Source organism: Brachyistius frenatus, unplaced genomic scaffold (genome assembly GCF_029030835.1).
Source record: "Brachyistius frenatus isolate BFR_SWC_R1_liver_20210118 unplaced genomic scaffold, ASM2903083v1 Contig_191, whole genome shotgun sequence".
Lineage (NCBI taxonomy): Eukaryota > Metazoa > Chordata > Actinopteri > Embiotocidae > Brachyistius > Brachyistius frenatus.
Genome location: NW_027210790.1, coordinates 375,001 through 396,734, shown reverse-complemented (window position 1 = coordinate 396,734; position 21,734 = coordinate 375,001). Strand labels below are relative to the sequence as shown.

At 51.1% G+C, this 21,734-nt stretch overlaps 1 protein-coding gene across 5 annotated transcripts in view; it reads right to left on the bottom strand.

The window, feature by feature from the left end:
- Window positions 1–21,734, bottom strand: part of vps13c (vacuolar protein sorting 13 homolog C) — a 41,764-nt gene that overhangs the window by 17,659 nt on the left and 2,371 nt on the right. For 2 of the 5 annotated variants that reach the window (XM_069718419.1, XM_069718422.1), the window contains exons 2-52: window positions 21,706–21,734; window positions 21,103–21,145; window positions 20,880–20,975; window positions 19,465–19,566; window positions 19,011–19,073; window positions 17,737–17,811; window positions 17,244–17,353; window positions 17,069–17,128; window positions 16,784–16,843; window positions 16,614–16,694; window positions 16,419–16,476; window positions 15,746–15,873; window positions 15,566–15,672; window positions 15,299–15,473; window positions 14,917–14,979; window positions 14,707–14,842; window positions 14,534–14,634; window positions 14,296–14,438; window positions 13,922–14,114; window positions 13,706–13,820; window positions 13,374–13,510; window positions 13,026–13,158; window positions 12,821–12,938; window positions 12,593–12,734; window positions 10,700–10,772; window positions 10,456–10,556; window positions 10,196–10,349; window positions 10,038–10,114; window positions 9,649–9,708; window positions 9,308–9,458; window positions 9,110–9,226; window positions 8,907–9,010; window positions 8,528–8,695; window positions 7,770–7,805; window positions 6,532–6,836; window positions 6,054–6,204; window positions 5,860–5,968; window positions 5,328–5,461; window positions 5,075–5,231; window positions 4,896–4,975; window positions 4,744–4,803; window positions 3,910–4,063; window positions 3,710–3,829; window positions 3,524–3,627; window positions 2,711–2,878; window positions 2,317–2,621; window positions 1,895–2,042; window positions 1,078–1,216; window positions 849–970; window positions 549–715; window positions 55–305 (exon numbers count right to left, since the gene is read on the bottom strand). The exon at window positions 21,706–21,734 is cut by the window's right edge and continues 15 nt beyond it. In XM_069718419.1, coding sequence (XP_069574520.1) covers window positions 55–305; window positions 549–715; window positions 849–970; window positions 1,078–1,216; window positions 1,895–2,042; window positions 2,317–2,621; window positions 2,711–2,878; window positions 3,524–3,627; window positions 3,710–3,829; window positions 3,910–4,063; window positions 4,744–4,803; window positions 4,896–4,975; window positions 5,075–5,231; window positions 5,328–5,461; window positions 5,860–5,968; window positions 6,054–6,204; window positions 6,532–6,836; window positions 7,770–7,805; window positions 8,528–8,695; window positions 8,907–9,010; window positions 9,110–9,226; window positions 9,308–9,458; window positions 9,649–9,708; window positions 10,038–10,114; window positions 10,196–10,349; window positions 10,456–10,556; window positions 10,700–10,772; window positions 12,593–12,734; window positions 12,821–12,938; window positions 13,026–13,158; window positions 13,374–13,510; window positions 13,706–13,820; window positions 13,922–14,114; window positions 14,296–14,438; window positions 14,534–14,634; window positions 14,707–14,842; window positions 14,917–14,979; window positions 15,299–15,473; window positions 15,566–15,672; window positions 15,746–15,873; window positions 16,419–16,476; window positions 16,614–16,694; window positions 16,784–16,843; window positions 17,069–17,128; window positions 17,244–17,353; window positions 17,737–17,811; window positions 19,011–19,073; window positions 19,465–19,566; window positions 20,880–20,975; window positions 21,103–21,145; window positions 21,706–21,734 — 6,183 coding nt within the window. The remainder of the gene's footprint in view (window positions 1–54; window positions 306–548; window positions 716–848; window positions 971–1,077; window positions 1,217–1,894; window positions 2,043–2,316; window positions 2,622–2,710; window positions 2,879–3,523; window positions 3,628–3,709; window positions 3,830–3,909; window positions 4,064–4,743; window positions 4,804–4,895; window positions 4,976–5,074; window positions 5,232–5,327; window positions 5,462–5,859; window positions 5,969–6,053; window positions 6,205–6,531; window positions 6,837–7,769; window positions 7,806–8,527; window positions 8,696–8,906; window positions 9,011–9,109; window positions 9,227–9,307; window positions 9,459–9,648; window positions 9,709–10,037; window positions 10,115–10,195; window positions 10,350–10,455; window positions 10,557–10,699; window positions 10,773–12,592; window positions 12,735–12,820; window positions 12,939–13,025; window positions 13,159–13,373; window positions 13,511–13,705; window positions 13,821–13,921; window positions 14,115–14,295; window positions 14,439–14,533; window positions 14,635–14,706; window positions 14,843–14,916; window positions 14,980–15,298; window positions 15,474–15,565; window positions 15,673–15,745; window positions 15,874–16,418; window positions 16,477–16,613; window positions 16,695–16,783; window positions 16,844–17,068; window positions 17,129–17,243; window positions 17,354–17,736; window positions 17,812–19,010; window positions 19,074–19,464; window positions 19,567–20,879; window positions 20,976–21,102; window positions 21,146–21,705) is intronic. The other 3 variants (XM_069718420.1, XM_069718421.1, XM_069718423.1) reach the window with 3 other exon arrangements.

Sequence of the window (21,734 nt, the reverse complement as noted above, 5' to 3'; positions counted from 1 at the left end):
TATTTCTGTTCTCAGTAAAAAGTCTCAGGTTATTCTTGGGTCTCCTGGTCTCACCCGTCCTGGCGTCGGCTCGAGGTTCGGCGGTCTGCCTCAGCGGCAGCCTGTCGCCCGGCGCGGTGGCGCTCGGAGACGAGCTCTGCGGAAGAGCCTGCAGGAAGAAATCTGCGACGGCCATCAGAAACTCCACGCTGGCGCACACGTACAGCTTCTGCAGGACGGCCACCACCTCCCGCTCGGTGGCGCGCTGCCGGTATGTCACATCGATCATCGCCTCCGAGCTGTCCTCGTCTCTCCGGCCGACCATCCTGCAGCGAGGACGACATCACCATGACGACGGTCGCAAGATGGAACAGATTCAAAACACAGGACTTCTTAAACAAATGCCATGAAACTGGGTTTTTTTTTTGTTCTGCGTCCAAATAATCGGACATAATTTTTTTAAGACAAAATGTTTTATAGAATTTTTTGTAATTTTTTTTTATAAAAGTGCAGAACTTTTACTGCAGCGGGGCAGCTTCCTGCTGAAAGCAGAGTCATGTGACAGTTACCGTGACGTCACCCTCTCCATGCCGGTCCGCAGGTCATCCAGCGTGCAGGCAGTCAGAACCGTGTTCACCTCCATGCTGCCGCTGCTCAGCAGCTTCCCCGAAGCCTTCAGCAGGTGGAGGGCGAACTCCCCGAGTCTCAGGTCCGCCTGGTGCTGCAGGTCCGATGGCTGCAGGACCAGGGACACGGGTCAGACACCAGACCCAGAAACACGGTTACTGTATCAGCTGATCCCGAATCAGCTGATCCCGAAACAGCTGATCCCGAACCAGGTCCATCAGGTCCATGTCTGACTGACTGACCTGTTTGGGGTCGTTGCGGTACAGAACCAGAGCCAGAGACTCGATGTTGAAGTTAAACTTCACAGTCTCCAGACCTTCATCCTCCTCTTCATCGCTGCTCACAGTCGGTTTCCCGGCGTCACCTGAACGGGTTCAACGAATGTCACGTCAACAAAACAGGAGGAAGAATCAAGAAGAACACGACCCCCATCTTCATCATGTGACATCATTATCATCATCATCAGCAGACCTGTCGGGGGGCCTCCGGCTGCTCGGACCTGCACGCTGGCCTCCTGCTGGGGGGCCCCCGGCTCCGGGCCCCCGGCCTCCCCCAGGTTCTCCAGCAGGATCCTCAGCAGCATCTTCAGGTCATACTGACTGAGCTCCAGCTGCACGGAGACGGAAGTTAGTCCAGAACCAGACTGAGATCAGTCCTCTAAACCGGGTCACTACGGATCTGCTGGGCTAAACCTGCATCCTAATGGTGGAGGGATGGGAGGGGTGGGGGGTCTAAGAGACTACCGAACCCAGCGGCCACAGAGGAGACTGTTAGCGAGACTACAGGAGAACACAGTCCTGACAGGAAGCTGTACCTTCGGAGGGTTACGTGACGACTGGTCGTAAAAATAAGAGAACAGAAGAGTTAGTATCTCCGTCGCCAGGTTCAGGAACACTCGGCTGTAAATGGACAAATTCAAGATTTTTTGTTCCCTAAAATCTGCTGTTCCTCTGCTCCAATTTCAGGTTTCCATGGTAACATCACTAATGTTCTCGTACCAGCGGTCACGTTAACGTGGTGAACTCAGTGATGATGATGATGATGATGATGAAGAGACGACACTCTGAATACTTCCTGATGGAGGTTGTTGGTCCTCCTGCTCCGTGCTGCGTTCAGGAACACTCTGGACTGTTTGATCGTATGAAGGAGGGTGACTCTAAAATATTTAGTCCGTCTGGTTTTGTTGGTCTTTTTATGGGGAAGGATTTTCAGTCACCGTAAAATTCATACATTCTTTGGTCTGCTCTTCCTCCCTTCCTCCTGCTCCTCCTCCTCCTTATCCTCCTACCTTCATGGGCTTCAGATCTCCATCGATCTCCACGGCAGCCATCCTCTTGTACCAGGAAGCTGCCAGGTTCCTCTTGATGTTCAGGTGCAGGTTGACCGGTTCTAGCAGCTCTGTAGTGGGTTGGTCAGAGACCAGGTCCAGACAGGTTCTGGTGCACAGAACAAGACTTCATATCTTTAATGTTGAATGAACGGTGATGTGGATGGTGTATTTTACAGTGAAGACAAGACGACTGATCAGAGAGACTCAAAGATATTTTCAACATGTTGGATCTTTCTGCTGTTTCTGGATCAGAACCAGTTTTTTGATCTGGAACAGTTTGTAATTCAGAAAAAACTTCTGGACCAGAAACAGGTTCTAGATCAGAAACAGGTTCCGTATCAGAAATCGATTCTGGATCTTGGCGGTTCTGTCAGACCAACCTGGAGAGCTTCAGCTGGGTCAGCTGGACGTCCATGTTGTCGATGACGGCCGGCAGTGGACAGCCGTTGATGGGCAGCAGAGAGAAGCTGTTGCCCACCGTGATCAGACCGAGGTCCATCACCAGTGCATCATGGGAGGTGGAGGACTGGGGGATGATGATGAGCGGCGCCTTCAGCCAGATGACCGTGGACAGACGGAAACTCTTCTGGGCCAAGTCTCGGACGCTGGAAGCCGCCTTCTCGGCCGCCTGAGCCGTCGCGGCGCTCAGAGCTTCTTTCGCCGTCTGGAAGTTGTTGGTGAAGTTCTGCAGGAAAATATATATCAATTAAAACTGGACAATAATCCAGTCAAGGAACCAAAATATAAAAACAGGACAGAAGAACTGAAGCTCACCAGCAGGGACATGATGAACTTGTGCAGGTAGACCAACTGGATGCAGCCCACGTTCAGCCTCACTCGGCCGTCCGTCTTGGACATGTCGGCGTACCCGGCGCCTTCGGTGGCGTTGGGGGTCAGACTCATGGAGAAGCTGAACACCTCGTCCCCCATGATGGAGATGGCCTGAAGGACGGGTTCAGAGGGGCGGAGTTAGTTTGGAGCAGAAACGAGAGGACATCATCCATCCAAGAGTTTCCGGACCTCACGAGGTCACTGACGCCCAGGTGTCCAAACGTTCACCGGGTTTCCAGTAAAGTCTTTATCTGGAAATATAGAAACATCCCGGAGGACCGTCAATAAATATCGCTGTAGTTGGTGTTCGTCACGATTTCCGTCGCACATCCAGGAAGGTCCTTGGATAGTCTGAGGTACTGCAGCGGTCCAGGACCTCCAGGATAGTCCAGGTTATTCAGAACCATCACCAGTCCGTTAGATTGATCTTTGGTAGTCCGGCATTAGTCTGACAGAGTCCCGCTGGTCTTGTAGGACCAGGGTTAGGTGCCGTTGTCCTAAAGGACCTCCAGGGTCGTTGGGGAGTTTTTAGGTTGGACATCTGTTGAATCTAACGATCTGAGGTTTGAGGTTATCCAGACTAGTTCTGGATGGTGTCTACAGGGTCCTTTAGAGGCGTTTAGGGTCATCTAAGGTCATCCAGGTGAGTCTGGGGCATCCTGAGGTTCAGGGAGGGTTCGCGACGGACGGACGAACGTTAATGGAAAGGTCATCGGTCGGAAGGATCAATGTTACCTGTGCGGACAGGTGACTCACCTTCTTGTGGACGGTTTTGGGATCGACGTTGAGAACGATGAAGTCTCTCAGGCGGGCCGACAGGTGAGTCTGAGGTCCCTGAACCAGCAGGGAGCCGTTGAAACCTGAAAGAACACGTCAGAAGCGGTGAGACCGGGACCGAGGGTCCGGTCACAGAGACGCACCGGCTCGCCTCCGATCGGATACCTTGGATCTTGATGTCGGCCATGTTGCAGGTCTGGTCGCACACCAGCACGTTGAAGGCTCCCAGCGTCATCATCACCTTCAGCTCGATGACATCACAGTCGGAGGGCGACACCAGGGCAGCTGATGGGAAACGACAAGGTGCCGTTCAGGGTGAGCAGTGTGTTCGTGTGTGTGTGTGTATGTATGTGTGTGTTACTGACTGGACTTGGCGGACGCCGTCTTCTCGTCCATCTTCGGTCGGACGTTTCTCTCTGGGGATGGCACGCTGCCCGACGACAGCGCCGTGGACAGGAAGTTGATGACGGACAGCAGCGCCTCGGTGTGGAGCATCAGGTCCAGAGAGGTGAAGGTCACCTGCAGCCGGACAGAAACACAGACGGGGAACTCTTCATCTCACCGGGAGGCAACTTCAGAATCATTTTCGACGTGTCCAGGAAACGAACCGGAGAAAACAGGGTCAAAGGTCACTTGGACCAGAACCACCTCAGGATGGAGACACAAGGTTCGTCTACACTTGATGCAGGAAGTGACCATATTTGGATAAATTGAAGGGGGGGGGGGGCAACGGTGGATCTGACCAATCTGATTGGAAACCTGACGATACTACGTCCCGCCCACCGATAGCTGTAACCTGACTGCACCACAGGCCTGTCAATCAAACAGACACGCCCCCAAAAACAGGTCTTTTTGAATCTTCTTTTCTAATGAATGAGGGATTATTTTCAGATGGACCTCCAGAAAACTAAGAAGAAGGAGTGACTTTAGCTAACAACACCGAGATAACTGATGGACACATTTTATTCACTTTGGATTTGATGAGAGAAGTTGAATGGGAGTCTATGGAGCCGGAGGCTTTTTGGAGCCGACCTCTAGTGGCACTCGCTGGTATTGCAGCTGAAGACACTTCTGGATCAGAACCATTTTACAGACCTGAAGATACGAACTCTTTTAGAAACAGCCTGTGAGTTTCGACCTACAAACACGAACTGTCTCGATGACGCTGGAACAACTAACAGGTGAGTCGGTGAACTCACGTTGATCATCTGCTCCGTGTTCTTGTAGACGGTGGAGAAGTTCGGTCCGGCTCGGTCGGCCTGACGAAGACGGGAAGTTCAGCTGAGATTAAAAACTGTCTCTTGAACAGACGACTCACCTGAGCAGGTGATCACATGACATGCGACCTCACCTTGAAGTACTGCACTTTGAGCAATTCAGCTCCGGACTCCACCGACGAGCTGATGAGACACAGCGGCTCGCCGCTCGAGTCTGAAAACAACACCAACATTTAGCGCTTCATCCGAGTTCTGCTTCTTGTCCAGACAGGAAGTAGAACTCGGTCAGGAAGTGCACTGTGAAGCTCCTGACCTTTGAACTCCAGGCACTTCATGGTGATCTTCTTGATGTACGTCGTGGCGCACATGTCGTACTTCCTGACTTTGGTGTTGATGCCCAGGTGAGCGACGTGGAAGACTAGGAAGGGCGACTCCCTCTGCTCCCGGGGCTTCTTCAGGGTCAGCAGCACCTGAAGAAGAAGAAGAAGCAGAAGAAGAAACAGGAAGTAGAATCAGAGTGCCGCCGTGTTCGGAGGGAGCGATGGGAACCCCAACGAGCGTCTCACCTCTTTGACCTCAAAGTCCAGGAGAACGTTGACGGTGTTCTCACTCAGACCGCCGTTGGTGGCGGCTATGACACCGTTGGACCCGGGCTGCAGCGTCGCTGTCTCCCCCAGCTGATCAGCAAGCTCCACCTTCTCTGTGGAGGTAAAAGCTAAGCGTTGGTTTGTGAACGTTATGAATCCTCCAGTTCAGATTCTGTCCGTCACCATCTTATTAGTTCGGAGCGGTTTGGAGCAGGAAGTGACCATATTTGGATGAGCTGGGGGAGGAGCCAGCGGTGGATCTGACCGATCTGATCGGAAACCTGACGATACTACGTCCCGCCCACCGATAGCTGTAACCTGACTGCACCACAGGCCTGTCAATCAAACAGACACGCCCCCAAAAACAGGTCTTTTTAAAGCTCATTTTATAAATAAGAATTTTAGAGCCAGAAGCGACCATATTTGGAAACTAAGCTCCGCCCACTTACATATTAATCTGGTCTGTTGGGTTTCTATCAGATTTCCCATCATGCACTGAGAGCGACCTCACCTTGGGCCACCTGCCGTTTGACGTCCATGCTGTGCTCTTTACTTCCCTCCCCGATGTTCTCCACCAGGATCTTCATCAGCACGCCGAGGTCCTCCTCACCCAGACTCATCTGACAGACAGACAGACGGACGCCACAGGTTCAAGTGTCACTCAAACATCACTGACCAATCAGCAGCCACGCGGGCGGGACCTACATTCAGGGACCGCAGGACTCCCTGGACCTGGACTGCGGGGATCTGGGAGAACCAGGAAGCAGCGAGGTTCCGGGTGACGAACAGTTCCAAGTTGATTGGCTGGAGGATCTCGATGTCGGATTGGGAGGAGGAGTCTCGCTTTAGGGTCGTCCTGGAAACGACGTTTAATTAGTGCTCTTTATCATGTTTTAAATCAGAGATGAGGAGAGGAGAGGAGGGTCCATTCATTCATCCATCCATACCTCCATCCATTCATCCATCCATCCATACCTCCATCCATCCATCACTCCATCATCTATCCATCCATCCATCATCCCTCCATCAATCCCTCCATCCATCATCCATCCATCATCCATCAATCCATCCCCTCCATCCATCCATCCCTCCATCCATCATCCATCCATCCATCCATCCATCATCCCTCCATCCATCCATCCCTCCATCCATCATCCATCCATCCATCATGTGGTTTTGTTACCTGGAGAGTTTCAGCTGCGTCAGCCTGACATCCATCTTCTCCACGACGGCCGGCAGCGTGAAACCTTCCACCAGCTGCAGAGAGAAGCTGTTCGCCACTGTGATCAGACCGAGATCCACCAGCACGGCGTTGTGGGAGGAGGAGGACTGGGGGACGACGATGAGCGGCGCTTTCAGCCGGATGTCCATGGACAGACGGAAACTCTTCTGGGCCAAGTCTCGGACGCTGGACGCCGCCTTCTCGGCCGCCTGAGCGGTCGCGGCGCTCAGAGCTTCTTTCGCCGTCTGGAAGTTGTCGACGAACATCTGGAAGGTAAAAAAAATAATCAGGAGCGAGATGACGGAAAGCTCGGTGCCACGAGAGGAGGACGTTACGGAGACGCCATGAAGGAGCAAGTCAGAGGAGCAGATGAGAGGCGTTCACTGGCTGCAGGTTCATTCCTGTTTCACAAACCTTCATCTGATGACTGAATTTAGATATTTAAGCAAGATTTAAAATCTTAAGAGACGAGTTACATTCTGAAGACGTTTATGAAACAAGAATGAAGGTTTCAAAACCATTTTTAGGGCGGTAGTGAGGTCACAGGCAGAGGTCATGTGACTGTGAGGGGAGGGGCAGTGAGGGGGCAGGGTTAAATGATGGCAGCTGAGTGAGTTGCATAGCACATTATGGTGGTCGTGTATTGTGCATGAAAGAGCATTCCTGTCCTCATTCCCTGCATCCAAGCGCTGACATCACACATCTGCTGTGAACGGACCTTTAAACTCATCGATATGAAAGTTTTCTCTGTTTTTTTCCTCATTAAATAAAATGTGTTCTAAAACTTTTCCCATCGGTGCGTTTAAGGACAATCCGACACCTGAGCTTCAGCTGCTTTGTTTATATTTCCTAAAACAAACAATAAACAAACACGTCAGGGATCGGTAGCTCTTAAAAGCTCAGGTGACGCAGCGTCCGTAAACGCACCACCTCCTGACTGAGATGAATCAGTCCGGTGGGCGGAGCCACATCTCCATCTGAGATATGTGGGAGGAGTCAGTGCAAACCGGTTTCCTGCTCTGATGTTTGTGAACATTTTGTTTTGCTGAGGCGTCCCACTGTGGACCACATGACACTCTGAAGGGGCGTTTGGGTGGAGTTAGGGGAAGGGGGGGGGGGGGCTGAAGGTGCGGCGGTGTCGCTGAGTGAAGCTGGAAGCTGGTGTGATGCGGTTGAGAGCTGCGTGCTGGACGCTGTACCTCATCGGCAGATGAGTACTGAAAGCTAAAAGAAGCCTGCAGGAACAGAAACACATCAACAACATGAGACATGAGAAGAACACGCAGCAGGAAACACGTCAACAAGAGTCGACGAGCAGCCGCGAACACGCCGCAGTTCAGATTAAAAAGAGACGGTCGTCACGACGACGGCTGCCGACGGGAGTCTACGACACACAGAGTACACTTTAAATAAAAACAGACCGAAACACTAAAACAGATGAACAAGGAGGTGTGTGTGTGTGAGACAGTGTGTGTGTGTGAGAGAGAGAGAGAGAGTGTGTGTGTGTGTGTGTGTGTGTGTGTGTGAGTGTGTGTGTGTGAGAGAGAGAGAGAGAGTGTGTGTGTGTGTGTGTGTGTGTGTGAGTGTGTGTGTGTGTGAGAGAGTGTGTGTGTGAGAGAGAGAGAGAGAGAGTGTGTGTGTGTGTGTGTGTGTGTGTGTGTGTGTGTGAGTGAGTGTGTGTGTGTGAGAGAGTGTGAGAGAGTGTGTGTGTGTAAGTGTGAGAGTGTGTGTGTGTGTGTGTGTGTGTGTGTGTGTGTGTGTGAGTGTGAGTGAGAGAATGTGTGTATGAACAGCATCACTAAATGGCAATATGTGAGGACCGTTTACATACCTTCTTTTGCATGTTTGTGTTTACATATTTGTGTTTACATGTTTGTGTTTACATGTTAGTATCTGAGCTAACAGATACAGAGAGACATGAACGCATGTGTAAATAAACACGTATGAAGCTCCTGACCAGCAGAGACATGAGGAACTTGTGCAGGTAGATGATCTGAATGCAGCCCAGACGCAGCGTGACCTTCCCGTCCACCTTTGACATGTCGCCGTAGCCCTCCGCCTCCGTCGCCCCCGGAAACAAGGAGAGCTTGAAGCTGAACACCTCCTCACCTACGATGGACACCGCCTGCAGGAGAGATGGGGTGGGAGGTGGGGGTGGTGGTGGTTTGGGTTAGCAACTTTGTAACAAACATCGTCCAAACTGCTGCTCCTGAACGCATCCTGATACGACCGAAGCTCCAATCAGAGAAGAGAAACAGGCTGCGACTCGATTCGCACCATCCACAGGGTTCTACCGCCTGTTGCTACGGAAACAGCACCGCTTCCCCATCGCCCACCTTTCTGTGGATGGTTTTGGGGTTGACATCCGTGACCACGATGTCCCGGAGTCGAGCGAACACCTCCGTCTCCTTCGCCTGCATCAACACCGACGCGTCAATTCCTGTGGTGGTGGGGAAGGGGAGGGAGGGGGGGGGGTTATCATCGCTCGTTCACTTCCTGAATGTAATGAGTGTGGGCGGGGCTTGGCATGACCTCTCACCTTGGACTCGGATGTCGGCGATGCTGTGGCGGTCGTCGCACACCTCCACGTGGAAACAGCCCAACACGGCGAACAGCTTGAAGCTGAAGACGCCGCCGTCCTTCGCTCCTTTAGACACTGCGGGGGGTCAGAGAGACACTTCCTGTCAGACAAGGAGCATTTAAAGACTCACCTGCGAGTGGGGCGTCGGGGACTCACCTGTCCGGCCCCGTCTCGTCTTCTCCACCTGCTTCTTGGCGTCTCGGTCGCTGGTGGCGCTCAGCTGCTTCGGCACAGCGTTGCTCAGGTAGTTGATGGTCGACAGCAGAGCTTTGGTGTGAAGGAGGAAGTCCAGAGAGGAAAACTCCACCTGAAAGAACAGCAGGTGAAGAGCTGAGAGACACCTGAGGACACCTGACAGTCAGCTCAGAGGACACACGACCTCTGACACCGGCAGGGACACAAACATCATTAAAACCCAGTTTAGTTTCGGTCTCTTTCAGTCTCGACCGTTAACCTGAAACTGGACCTTCCTCCCATCTGTTGCTATGGAAACCCACCTTCAGAGTCTGCTCGGTGTTGTCGAACAGTGTCTGGAAGCTGGGACCGGCGGGGTCGGCCTGCAGGACACGAGACACGAAAACATGTTCTGAATCAGAGTCGAGTCAGTTCATCGGTGTTTGTTAGTGAATGTTGGTTCTGTTGGTCCACGAGCACGATGCAGCGTTAGTGTTAACAAGTAGGCCTCTAACTCCTCCCACAAGCCATCAAACTCCTCCCACCAGGCCGAACACTCCTCCTTTCAGGTCTCAAACTTACTTCCCTAACTCCTCCCATCACGCCCTTCTGTCTGTAACAGGTCATAGCAAGTTCAAACGTGTTTCCTGACTTCGGGATCACCTGAGCTCCGGTTTCCTGTACGAGCACCGACCAGGTGAGTCGGACTCACCTTGGTGAACTCCACCTTCAGCAGGTTGGAGCTCTGCTGCTCCGAGCAGCTGATCAGGTGGAGAGGACTCCTGCCATCTGAAACGCATTCAGCAATGCGTGTTAGAGATTCATGGGGAACCTGAACAGGTGAAGAACCTCAGAGAGGACAGAACTCACCTGGGACGTCGCAGTAGTCGAGCGTGACCCTTCGCAGGTACGAGGTGATGCTCAGGTCGAAGCTCCGCCTCTTCCCTTCGGCTCCCAGCTGGCAGACGCTGAAGGACAGGACGGTCTTCTCCAGGTCCACCTGCCGGGTCAGCTCCAGCAGCACCTGAACGCACCACGAGGCTATGATGTAAAAAACCAACAACACACCCCTTCTTCACCACCACCCCACCCGCCCAACAAGGTACCACCTGATCAAAAAACAAATGCACCTCTCTGACTTCGAACTTGAAGTAAAGGTCGATGAGCTCCTCCAGAGCCGAGCGCTGGTGCTCCTCGTCTATCGACTTCTCGCTGGTGTCTTCGTCCGAGTCTGAACACAAAATTTAATGAACGAATAAAAACACGGTATGGCATCGTCAACAAACAAACAAACAGGTTCAGAAAGAAAGAAAACAACAACAGTTTTCACAATGTGTCAACAGAACAGCCAATTAGAGCGCAGGAAGCTCTGACCTGTTTCCATGTTGTCAAGGAGGGTGGGGTGAAGGGTGAGAGCTCGCGGTCTGGCCTCCGCCGACGGCCACACCTGCAGCAGGAAACGCCCAAATATGGTCACATCGACTCCCACATACCCTCTCCTGAGCGAGTTTTTATATAAATACGTATACATATGTATATGTATACATAAAGGTATGTATATGTATATATAAAGGGGTCTGAATACTTTCCATACCCACTGTATGTATATATATATATATATGTATATATATATATGTATATTTTTCATTCTTTGTTTCATTGCAGCCATTTGCTAAAATCAAAAAAGTTCATTTTATTTCTCATTAATGTACACTCAGCACCCCATCTTGACAGAAAAAAACAGAAATGTAGAAATTTGTGCAAATTTATTAAAAAAGAAAAACTGAAATATCACATGGTCATAAGTATTCAGACCCTTTGCTCAGTATTGAGTAGAAGCACCCTTTTGAGCTCGTACAGCCATGAGTCTTCTTGGGAATGATGCAACAAGCTTTTCACACCTGGATTTGGGGATCCTCTGCCATTCTTCCTTGCAGATCCTCTCCAGTTCTGCCAGGTTGGATGGTGAACGTTGGTGGACAGCCATTTTCAGGTCTCTCCAGAGATGCTCAATTGGGTTTAGGTCAGGGCTCTGGCTGGGCCAGTCAAGAATGGTCACAGAGTTGTTCCGAAGCCATTCCTTTGTTATTTTAGCTGTGTGCTTCGGGTCATTGTCTTGTTGGAAGGTGAACCTTCGGCCCAGTCTGAGGTCCAGAGCACTCTGGAAGAGGTTTTCTTCCAGGATATCTCTGTACTTGGCCGCATTCATCTTTCCTTCAATTGCAAACGGTCGTCCTGTCCCTGCAGCTGAAAAACACCCCCATAGCATGATGCTGCCACCACCATGTTTCACTGTTGGGATTGTATTGGGCAGGTGATGAGCAGTGCCTGGTTTTCTCCACACATACCGCTTAGAATTAACGCCAAAAAGTTCAATCTTGGTCTCATCAGACCAGAGAATCTTATTTCTCATAGTCTGGGAGTCCTTCATGTGTTTTTTGTCAAACTCTATGCGGGCTTTCATATGTCTTGCACTGAGGAGAGGCTTCCGTCGGGCCACTCTGCCATAAAGCCCCGACTGGTGGAGGGCTGCAGTGATAGTTGACTTTGTGGAACTTTCTCCCATCTCCCTACTGCATCTCTGGAGCTCAGCCACAGTGATCTTTGGGTTCTTCTTTACCTCTCTCACCAAGGCTCTTCTCCCACGATTGCTCAGTTTGGCTGGACGGCCAGGTCTAGGAAGAGTTCTGGTCGTCCCAAACTTCTTCCATTTAAGGATTATGGAGGCCACTGTGCTCTTAGGAACCTTGAGTGCTGCAGAAATTATTTGGTAACCTTGGCCAGATCTGTGCCTTGCCACAACTCTGTCTCTGAGCTCCTTGGACAGTTCCTTCGACCTCATGATTCTCATTTGCTCTGACATGCACTGTGAGCTGTAAGGTCTTATATAGACAGGTGTGTGCCTTTCCTAATCAAGTCCAATCAGTTTAATTAAACACAGCTGGACTCCAATGAAGGAGTAGAACCATCTCAAGGAGGATCAGAAGAAATGGACAGCATGTGAGTTAAATATGAGTGTCACAGCAAAGGGTCTGAATACTTATGACCATGTGATATTTCAGTTGTTCTTTTTTAATAAATTTGCACAAATTTCTACATTTCTGTTTTTTTCTGTCAAGATGGGGTGCTGAGTGTACATTAATGAGAAATAAAATGAACTTTTTTGATTTTCGCAAATGGCTGCAATGAAACAAAGAGTGAAAAATTTAAAGGGGTCTGAATACTTTCCGTATCCACTATATATATATATATGAGACCAGAACGTACCAAGTGTGCCTTCTCCGTGGGGGTGGAGGGGGCGGAGTCCATGCTGGGCAGCGGGATGCTGTCGACGAGCTCCAGGACGTTCTGGACCTTCTGGTCGGAGATCTTCACGTGCAGCAGCGGCAGCTCGCCCGACACCTTGAACCTGAAAACACCGGTGTCACCAAAAAAGATCAGACATCACGGTGAGTCAGCAGAAACGCCGCACGCCCGTCCACAGGTGAGTCGTACCTTGGCATCCGGGCGTCCTTCTCCACCAGACACTTGGCCAGGTGGAGCGTGAAGTCCATCGGCTGGAGGATGTGTTGCACCGACGAGCCCTGCAGCCGCGCAGACTTCCAGGCCTCACCTGGGACCAGATCACCATTTAACCAAACACGGTGGATGCACAGGTGTCGTTCAGCTGTGATGTCACTCATCTCTTTTTTTTTTTTACCTGACTTGCTGTAGAGCACCTGAACGCGTCTCAGCTCCACGTTGTACCTCTCGTAGGCGCGATCCATGATCTCCTCAAGAGACGAGAAGGACGACGAGGACGAGCTGACAGCGCTCTGCTCGACGCTGTTCAGCTGCGCACAGACACACACACACACACACACACACACACACACAATAATCAACTGGACAGAAATACAACCACGAAATTTAGAGCAAAACTGCGAACATTACAGGACCCAGTTTTGCCTCAGAATTTAGAGTAAAACCCGAATCATTTGAAAAACACGACACCCACGAGAGTAAAACTCGTCTCGAGCTGAATGACCAGATGTGAAGAAGAACTGACCTGAAAGCTACCGAAGTCCACGATGATGAGGTCCGAGGTGTCGCTGTAGAAGCCGGACTTTGGTACCAACAGGTAGGACGGCTTCAGGTCGATCCTCAGGTCCAGAACCTTCCTGGTCTCGATGATGTGAGACAAACCTGCAGAGACCAGAACCCATCAGAGTCCCGACACCGAACCGGACTCTCAACGGTTCAGGACTCAGATCTCAAATGAACCTTTTCAGAACTCGACAGAAACCAGTTTGGTAATCGTACATGTTCAGAAACCAGCGATGACCCGGTTCCAGCGTCTCGGTCCGGTCCAGATGAACTCTGTGAAGGTGCTTTACTGACCTGTAGCCGTTTTTTCTTTGATCTCCTCCAGCTTGGAGAGCGTGGCCGAGGTCAGAACCTCCAGGTCCACTCCTTTCCCCGTCTTAAAGAAGTCCACCATGCTGTTGACGGTCAGCTGGAGGACAGATGTGGAGAGGACACGTCAGTAACGAACACGTGAACTCAGAAAGATGGCAGACGGCACAGATCCGATCCGAGGTCCGGCCGGTGTTTTACCGCGTCGTAGATGATCTCCACCGGCTGGGAGTGGACCCGGAGCAGCTGGTCGGCGCTGCTCTCCTCCGGGTTCAGCTCGAACACGACGCTCAGCAGGGAGGACGGCGAGTCGCCCAGCGAGGCGATGAGCGACGGCACCACCCCCATCTGCTGCAGCCCGGTGACGTACCAGTGCTGCAGCGCCGCCTCCACCCTGCAGGGGGCGACGAGGACAACACGTTATTCCTGTTGTTTTACGACCAGTCGACACACTTCGGTCAGGGAACGGGTCGGCGGTCAGAACATTCAACAGCACTTTTATTTGTGTTTTTTTTTTTTTTTTTATGACGGTTCGGTCTGATTAGCTTCCTGATGATCGGACTGAAGTTTCGGACCTGATGGCCTGAGCTCCGGGTCTCTGGGATATTTTGGTGCTGAGGTCGATCATCTGGATCTTGAGGATCTCGGGGACGTCGGGCTGCTCTCTGACCGTCACCGAGGTCCTCAGCAGCTGGAAGGTGACGACCACGGCGACGTACTGAAACACAGGAGCTCACTCAGACGACTGGAAACCGCCCGTCAGGTTCAGACATCTCTCGGATAAAGTACGCTCCAACCGAACAGGTGCGTTACCTGTCTGGGCAGCGCCAGGTTGTGGGAGCTGCCGCTGTACCCGATGGCCGTGTAGAGTTTCTCCTTCTCGTCAGCCGTCATGATCTGGTCCAGTTCAGAACCTGGACACACCGGAGACCCCTCGTCAGCTACCGTCCGCCGAGAGTTTTCACGCTCACCCGAGCACCACTTACCCTCCGCCTCCTTGCTCTCCTCCGGCTCCTCCTTCTTGGACTTCCTCCCAAACAAGCTGCTGAGGAACCCTCCTCCTCCCTGCTTCTGCCCCCCCGACGCCTTCTTGCCGACCACCTTCTGTCCGGACCGGATCACCTGCAGGAGGAGACCAGCAGAGGTCAGCGCTCGGACCGGACTCCGGTCGGAGAGAGCAGCTCGGTGCCGTTTACCTCCATCTGAGCCTGCTGTCGGACCAACGTGATGTTGAACACGTCCAGAACTTTCTCCAGATCCTGGACGGGCAGAGAGACACGGGAGGACACGGGTCAGCGGTCACAACATTCAGGGACATTCAGGGACATTCAGGGACATTCAGGGACATTCCGCCGCTCCCATTACACTAATCCATCCAAAATAAACAACAATGACATTCAGAACATTCAGTCAGACGACTTCGAAGGGTTCAGAGGTCATATTGAAATAAGGTCGGTTTTGGTTGCTACAGCAACTGATCATGCTTCTTATTTTCTCCTGACCAATGATCAGTTTTTTTTTTTCCGTGTGATTCGGTCGTAGCGGTGTTCGTCGCTCAGACCCGGTCCGGTCGCTCACCTGGACGAGCCGCTCCGTGTCCTGACCCGGTTTGCTCTGCGTCAGCAGTTTGGTCTTGTAGGCGCTCTTGTAGGCGCGCAGATTCTCCCGGTGCTGCTTGATGTTGGACCAGGACCACATCTGGCTGATGCGGCGGAGCTGGACCTCCAGGATGCTGTTGAAGCCGTACCTCCACCTAACAGAGTCGAGAAAAACAAACGCACCCTTTTAAAACGCCGACGGGACGACAAACTTCCGGTTGCTTCGTCTCCGTTTCGGCGAACTGACCAGAGTTTGGCGTTTTCTCGGACGGGGACGTCAGGCCTGAACTTCCTATAGGGGGCGTTCTTCACCATGCAGTCGATGAACTCCAGCTGCTCTACCATGGTCAGGTACTGCAGAAAACACGCAGAGGACGTCACGTACCGAGCCGTGTCCCGCGGTCTCGTCCCTCGGGCGGCGTCTTACCTGCGGTTTGGTCATCTCTATAGCGATGTTCTGGATCTCCAGGTGAAGGTTCGCCTTCGGAGTCTTCAGCTCCAGCTCGGCGTTCGGGTTGATGCACATTTTAGCAGAAGCGAAGATCGGCTTGAAAACTGCAGAGAAGAGGGGAGCGGGGTCAAGGATCAGAGCTCGCCATGTCACATGACCTGTGATGTCATCACAACCGCAGAGAGGACTCGACCGAGAGTCAAACAGGAAGCAGCAACGAGCAAAAAGTTTCAAATACGATGAAGAGTTTCAAATATGACGAAGAGTTTCCATCACGACGAAGAGTTTCAAATATGACGAAGAGTTTCCATCACGACGAAGAGTTTCAAATACGACGAAGAGTTTCAATCACGACGAAGAGTTTCAAATATGACGAAGAGTTTCCATCACGACGAAGAGTTTCAAATATAACGAAGAGTTTCCATCACGACGAAGAGTTTCAAATATAACGAAGAGTTTCCATCACGACGAAGAGTTTCAAATATAACGAAGAGTTTCCATCACGACGAAGAGATTCAATCACAATGAAGAGTTTCAAATACGACGAAGAGTTTCAATCACGACGAAGAGTTTCAATCACGTCAAAGAGTTTCAATCACGTCCTGCTGATCAGGTCAGCTGATAAGTTGGAGTCTGACGTTGAACTTACTGTACTGATAGTGAGGCAGCTGCTGGTCTTTAGTGCTGATCCCACATTTCAACTGTTCCTGCAGGAGATGAGGAGGACGATGAGGAAGAGGAGGAGGAAGAGAGTCTTCAATGAACTGTGATTCCTGTTTTCTTCAACAAAATAAAACCCATAAACAGAATCCGTGTGAAGATCTGATGAACGGCAGCGACTCACCACAATGTCCTCCCACGAGCCTTTGTAGAAGATCGGACTGTTGACGTTCCAGTAGGCGCAGAGACAGTCCAGACGGCCGAGCTGACGCACACGTAAACAAGTAAACAACAACAATCACAAACTGTCTGAGGACAGTCAGCAAGTTTGAGCGCGAGCGGAGCATCCGTCACCTTATAGATGATCTTTGCGGCTTCGTTCAGGATACACGACTTCCAGTTCTCATCAGTGGTCTGAAACACAGAGAAATACAGGGACACCTGAACGCACCGGCACAGGTGTGTATCTGTGTGCAAGTCTGGATCTGTGTGTAAGTGTGTTACCTGCAGGCCGAGCTCCGTGTGTGTGTGTGTGTGTGTGTGTGTGTGTGTGTGTGTGTGTGTGTGTGTGTGTGTGTGTGTGTGTGTGTGTGTGTGTGTGTGTGTGTGTGTGTGTGTGTGTGTGTGTGTGTGTGTTACCTGCAGGCTGAGCTCTGACAGCGTCACTCCCATAGACAGGGGGCGCTGTGGGTCCGACAGCTGAAACAAACACGACACCAGATGTCAGCTGACACACTTTACCTGCACGTCTACAGGTGACATCTGACCAACCACAATCCTAAACACCAGAACCAGAACCTGGATCGGTACTCACGTCGTCCTCGTAGCGCAGGTGGATGCTGCTGATCTTCACCTGCAGGTTCTTGATCACCTGAGTCGCCAGTTTCTCCACAAACGTGTCCTTCTTCTCCTCCTGAGGTTTGTCTGAAAGGACCAGAGACCATGAAGACATCTGAGACCAGGACACAACCGGACCTGACCATAGACCTGGGACCAGGATCAGGATCAGAGACCCGGGAACAGGATCAGAGACCTGGGACCAGGATCAGAGACCCGGGAGCAGGATCAGAGACCTGGGACCAGGATCAGGATCAGAGACCCGGGACCAGGATCAGAGACCCGGGAGCAGGATCAGAGACCCGGGACCAGGATCAGAGACCCGGGAGCAGGATCAGAGACCCGGGAGCAGGATCAGAGACCTGGGACCAGGATCAGGATCAGAGACCCGGGACCAGGTTTTAAGATCCTACTGACCCGTCGTCAGATTGAAATTTTCTCCACAAACTGTTTGAAACGTTTAAACTCACCTGTTTTGTTGTTGAGTAGTTTCAGCTTCTTCAAGCCAATTTTGTGCTTTTTATGTTTTTTATGTCCTTTCAGGACTTTGGCAGCGTTAAAGAGAGAGACAGCAGTTAGCGAGAGGACAGCCGAAGACACAGAGACAGGAAGCAGCACACAAGCACACACACATCCAGGGCTCCAACTTCACACTGTTAAAAACAAGAGATCCTGACTGGTGGAGGTTTGTGATGTCACACGTACCCACAGTCCATTCCAGTGTGTTGCAGTGTGTTGCAGTGTGTTACAGTGCATTACAGTGCATTGCAGTGCGTTACGTGTGTTGCAGTGCGTTACAGTGTGTTACAGTGTAATGCACTGTAATACACTGTAAGTGCATTGCAGTGTGTTACGGTGTATGTTGCAGTGTGTTGCAGTGCGTTACAGTGTGTTGGTGTGTGTTGCAGTGTGTTACAGTGCGTTACAGTGCGTTGCAGTGTGTTGCAGTGTGTTGCAGCGTGTTGGTGTGTGTTGCAGTGTGTTGCAGTGTGTTGCAGTGTGTTGGTGTGTGTTGCAGTGTGTTGCAGTGTGTTGCAGTGCGTTACAGTGTGTTGGAGTGTGTTATAGTGTGTCAGTGTGTTGGTGTGTGTTGCAGTGCGTTGGAGTGTGTTGGTGTGTGTTGTTGTGTGTTACAGTGTGTTAGTGTGTTGGAGTGTGTTGCAGTGTGTTGCAGTGCGTTACAGTGTGTTGGAGTGTGTTGGAGTGTGTTATAGTGTGTCAGTGTGTTGGTGTGTGTTGCAGTGCGTTGGAGTGTGTTGGTGTGTGTTGTTGTGTGTTACAGTGTGTTAGTGTGTTGGTGTGTGTTGCAGTGCGTTGGAGTGTGTTGTTGTGTGTTACAGTGTGTTGGAGTGTGTTGGTGTGTGTTGTTGTGTGTTACAGTGTGTTAGTGTGTTGGTGTGTGTTGCAGTGTGTTGGTGTGTGTTGTTGTGTGTTACAGTGTGTTAGTGTGTTGGTGTGTGTTGCAGTGTGTTGCAGTGCGTTGGAGTGTGTTGGTGTGTGTTGTTGTGTGTTACAGTGTGTTGGTGTGTGTTGCAGTGCGTTGGAGTGTGTTGTTGTGTGTTACAGTGTGTTGCAGTGCGTTGGAGTGTGTTGGTGTGTGTTGTTGTGTGTTACAGTGTGTTGGTGTGTGTTGCAGTGTGTTGCAGTGCGTTGGAGTGTGTTGGTGTGTGTTGTTGTGTGTTACAGTGTGTTGGTGTGTGTTGCAGTGCGTTGGAGTGTGTTGTTGTGTGTTACAGTGTGTTACCGTTGTGCGGCTCCTTGTAAACAACACTCTCCAGATTGAAGAGCAGATCTCCAGTCTGAGACGCTGACATCAAACGCAGCATGAACAGGACAGACAGCAGGTTAACACATTCATCTGAACATTCAAAACAAAGGTGGAGGTGGAAGAGCAGGTGGAGGTGAAGGAAGAGGAGGAGGTGAAGGTGAGTTAATGACAAGGTGGAGGAACAGCAGGTCAGAAAGCAGCAGAGAAAAGGGGGGCTGGTGCGAGATTGAATCAGCAGGAGGGGCGCTCTATGATTGGTTGTTCCAGTTTGGGGGGGCGGGGTTACAGTTCAGGCTCGGGGCCAGTCGACTGACAGCATAACAACCAATCAAAGTTTAGAATGTGCGTCCTTTCTGCTGATCCAATCTGGCACTGACCAGTCCACATGTTGTTACCGGTCACTCAGAGGTCAGAGGTCAGCCTGTCTCACCTCTGCGTGCCGCCATCTGCAGCGCCTCCTCGATGCGCTGCAGCTCCTTCTGCTTGGCCTCCTGCTGGTAGCGCTCCTCCTTCGCTGCATCGTACTTTATCGCTGAAGCAAATGAAAAAACAGTCACACTTAAGCTCCGCCCACTTTCCCACTTGAGGCTGCAGCTGGACTACAAACAGGAAGTACAGGAAACACAAGAACGGGCAGAAACTTAAGCTCTAACTAATGAGTCCCATGTGTCCCTGTCCTCATGAAGTCTCCCTCTCCTCAGGAAGACTCGGGTCCACAGTCCGGTTCTGCTGCTTAGAAACCCGACACCGACGCTCTGAGTCACTACGGCGTCTTCTCTCTGATTGGTTGTTAAACCTCCACCAATCCGACAGGTTAGCTTGAAGGTTTCTACAGAACTAGAACCAGAACCAGAGACTAAACTGTTCCAGGTACAGGACCTGTTGAAAACCCTTCCAGAATCAGAACCGCCAGAACCAGCAGAAGAAAGAAAAACCAGATGACTCTATAGGAAGCTGAGATGAACCCGACCTAAGCTGCACGATGAGCTTCACTGTTTCTACTGACAGCAAGGAGGCTTTTATTGTGAAGGAATCTGACAGCTAAGAGGCTTTTATTGTGAAGGAATCTGACAGCTAAGAGGCTTTTATTGTGAAGGAATCTGACAGCTAAGAGGCTTTTATTGTGAAGGAAATGTACATTTCCTATTATTATTATTATCATTATTATTGTTGTTGTTGTGTAGACATCGTGCAGCCCTGGCAGGACGCACAGAGACCGGATCCGACCGGAACCTGAACCACCACCTCTGAGCTCCGGCAGCTTACCGTTATATGGACACGTCAGCTGAGATGCAGCTGGAACACACACACACACAACAGCTGAGAACACACACACACACACACACACAATAGCTGAGAACACACACACACACACACACACAACAGCTGAGAACACACACACACACACACAACAGCTGGGAACACACACACAACAGCTGAGAACACACACACACACACAACAGCTGAGAACACACACACACACACACAACAGCTGGGAACACACACACAACAGCTGAGAACACACACACACACACAACAGCTGGGAACACACACACACACACAACAGCTGGGAACACACACACAACAGCTGAGAACACACACACACACACACACACACACACACACACACACACACACACACACACACACAACAGCTGAGACACACCGCTGTCAGCGTATACAAGCCCCGCCCTCAGTGTGGTGATGTCATCAGTTAAAGGCTGAAAGCAGTCAGGTTACATTACAGACATTTAACTCTAGCATGAGGCGTTTAGGGAACATCTGTAAATTTAACATCTACTGATAGTCTGCATGTGAGGCGTTTAGGGAACATCGGTCACTTACTGGCTCCAGGAACGACCAGCAGGTACAGACCCTCCAAGGTGGCGACCACGGCATCGTTGTAGAGGTTCTTCCAGGGAATCTTCAGCGTCAGCTTCCCTGAAACACAAACATTTTTACCGGTTTTTTTCAGTGCACTTGAACATGTCGTTCCGTTGTGTCTTTTAATTTCTGCTGTCTTTTGTTCAAATAAAGAAAAACCCCACTAAAAACAACAAATACTCACCGATCTGCCCGGCCTTCACTTTGAAGGGAACATTGAACTCACTCTGAAACACAAACACAACGTTAGAAACGCTGTCGTGGACCACAGCGAACTTTGACCTGGAACACAAACACGCCGCTCCTTCAAAATAAAAGCTCAGCGCTTGTTTTTTTTCTTTTAGATTCCCACGAGTCTTTGCACCGCAGCAGCTTTTAATCCTGAGGTCCTCGTAGAAAAAAAACAACCTACGGGTCTCAGGTGGACTACGGGTCTCTGGTGGACTACTGGTCTCAGGTGGACTACTGGTCTCAGGTGGACTACTGGTCTCTGGTGGACTACTGGTCTCTGGTGGACTACGGGTCTCTGGTGGACTACGGGTCTCTGGTGGACCACTGGTCTCTGGTGGACTACTGGTCTCTGGTGGACTACTGGTCTCAGGTGGACCATGGGTCTCTGGTGGACTACGGGTCTCTGGTGGACTATGGGTCTCTGGTGGACTACGGGTCTCTGGTGGACTACTGGTCTCTGGTGGACTACTGGTCTCAGGTGGACTACTGGTCTCTGGTGGACTATGGGTCTCTGGTGGACTACGGGTCTCTGGTGGACTACTGGTTCAGGACTTACCAGAGCATTTTCCTTCACCTTCAGGTTCT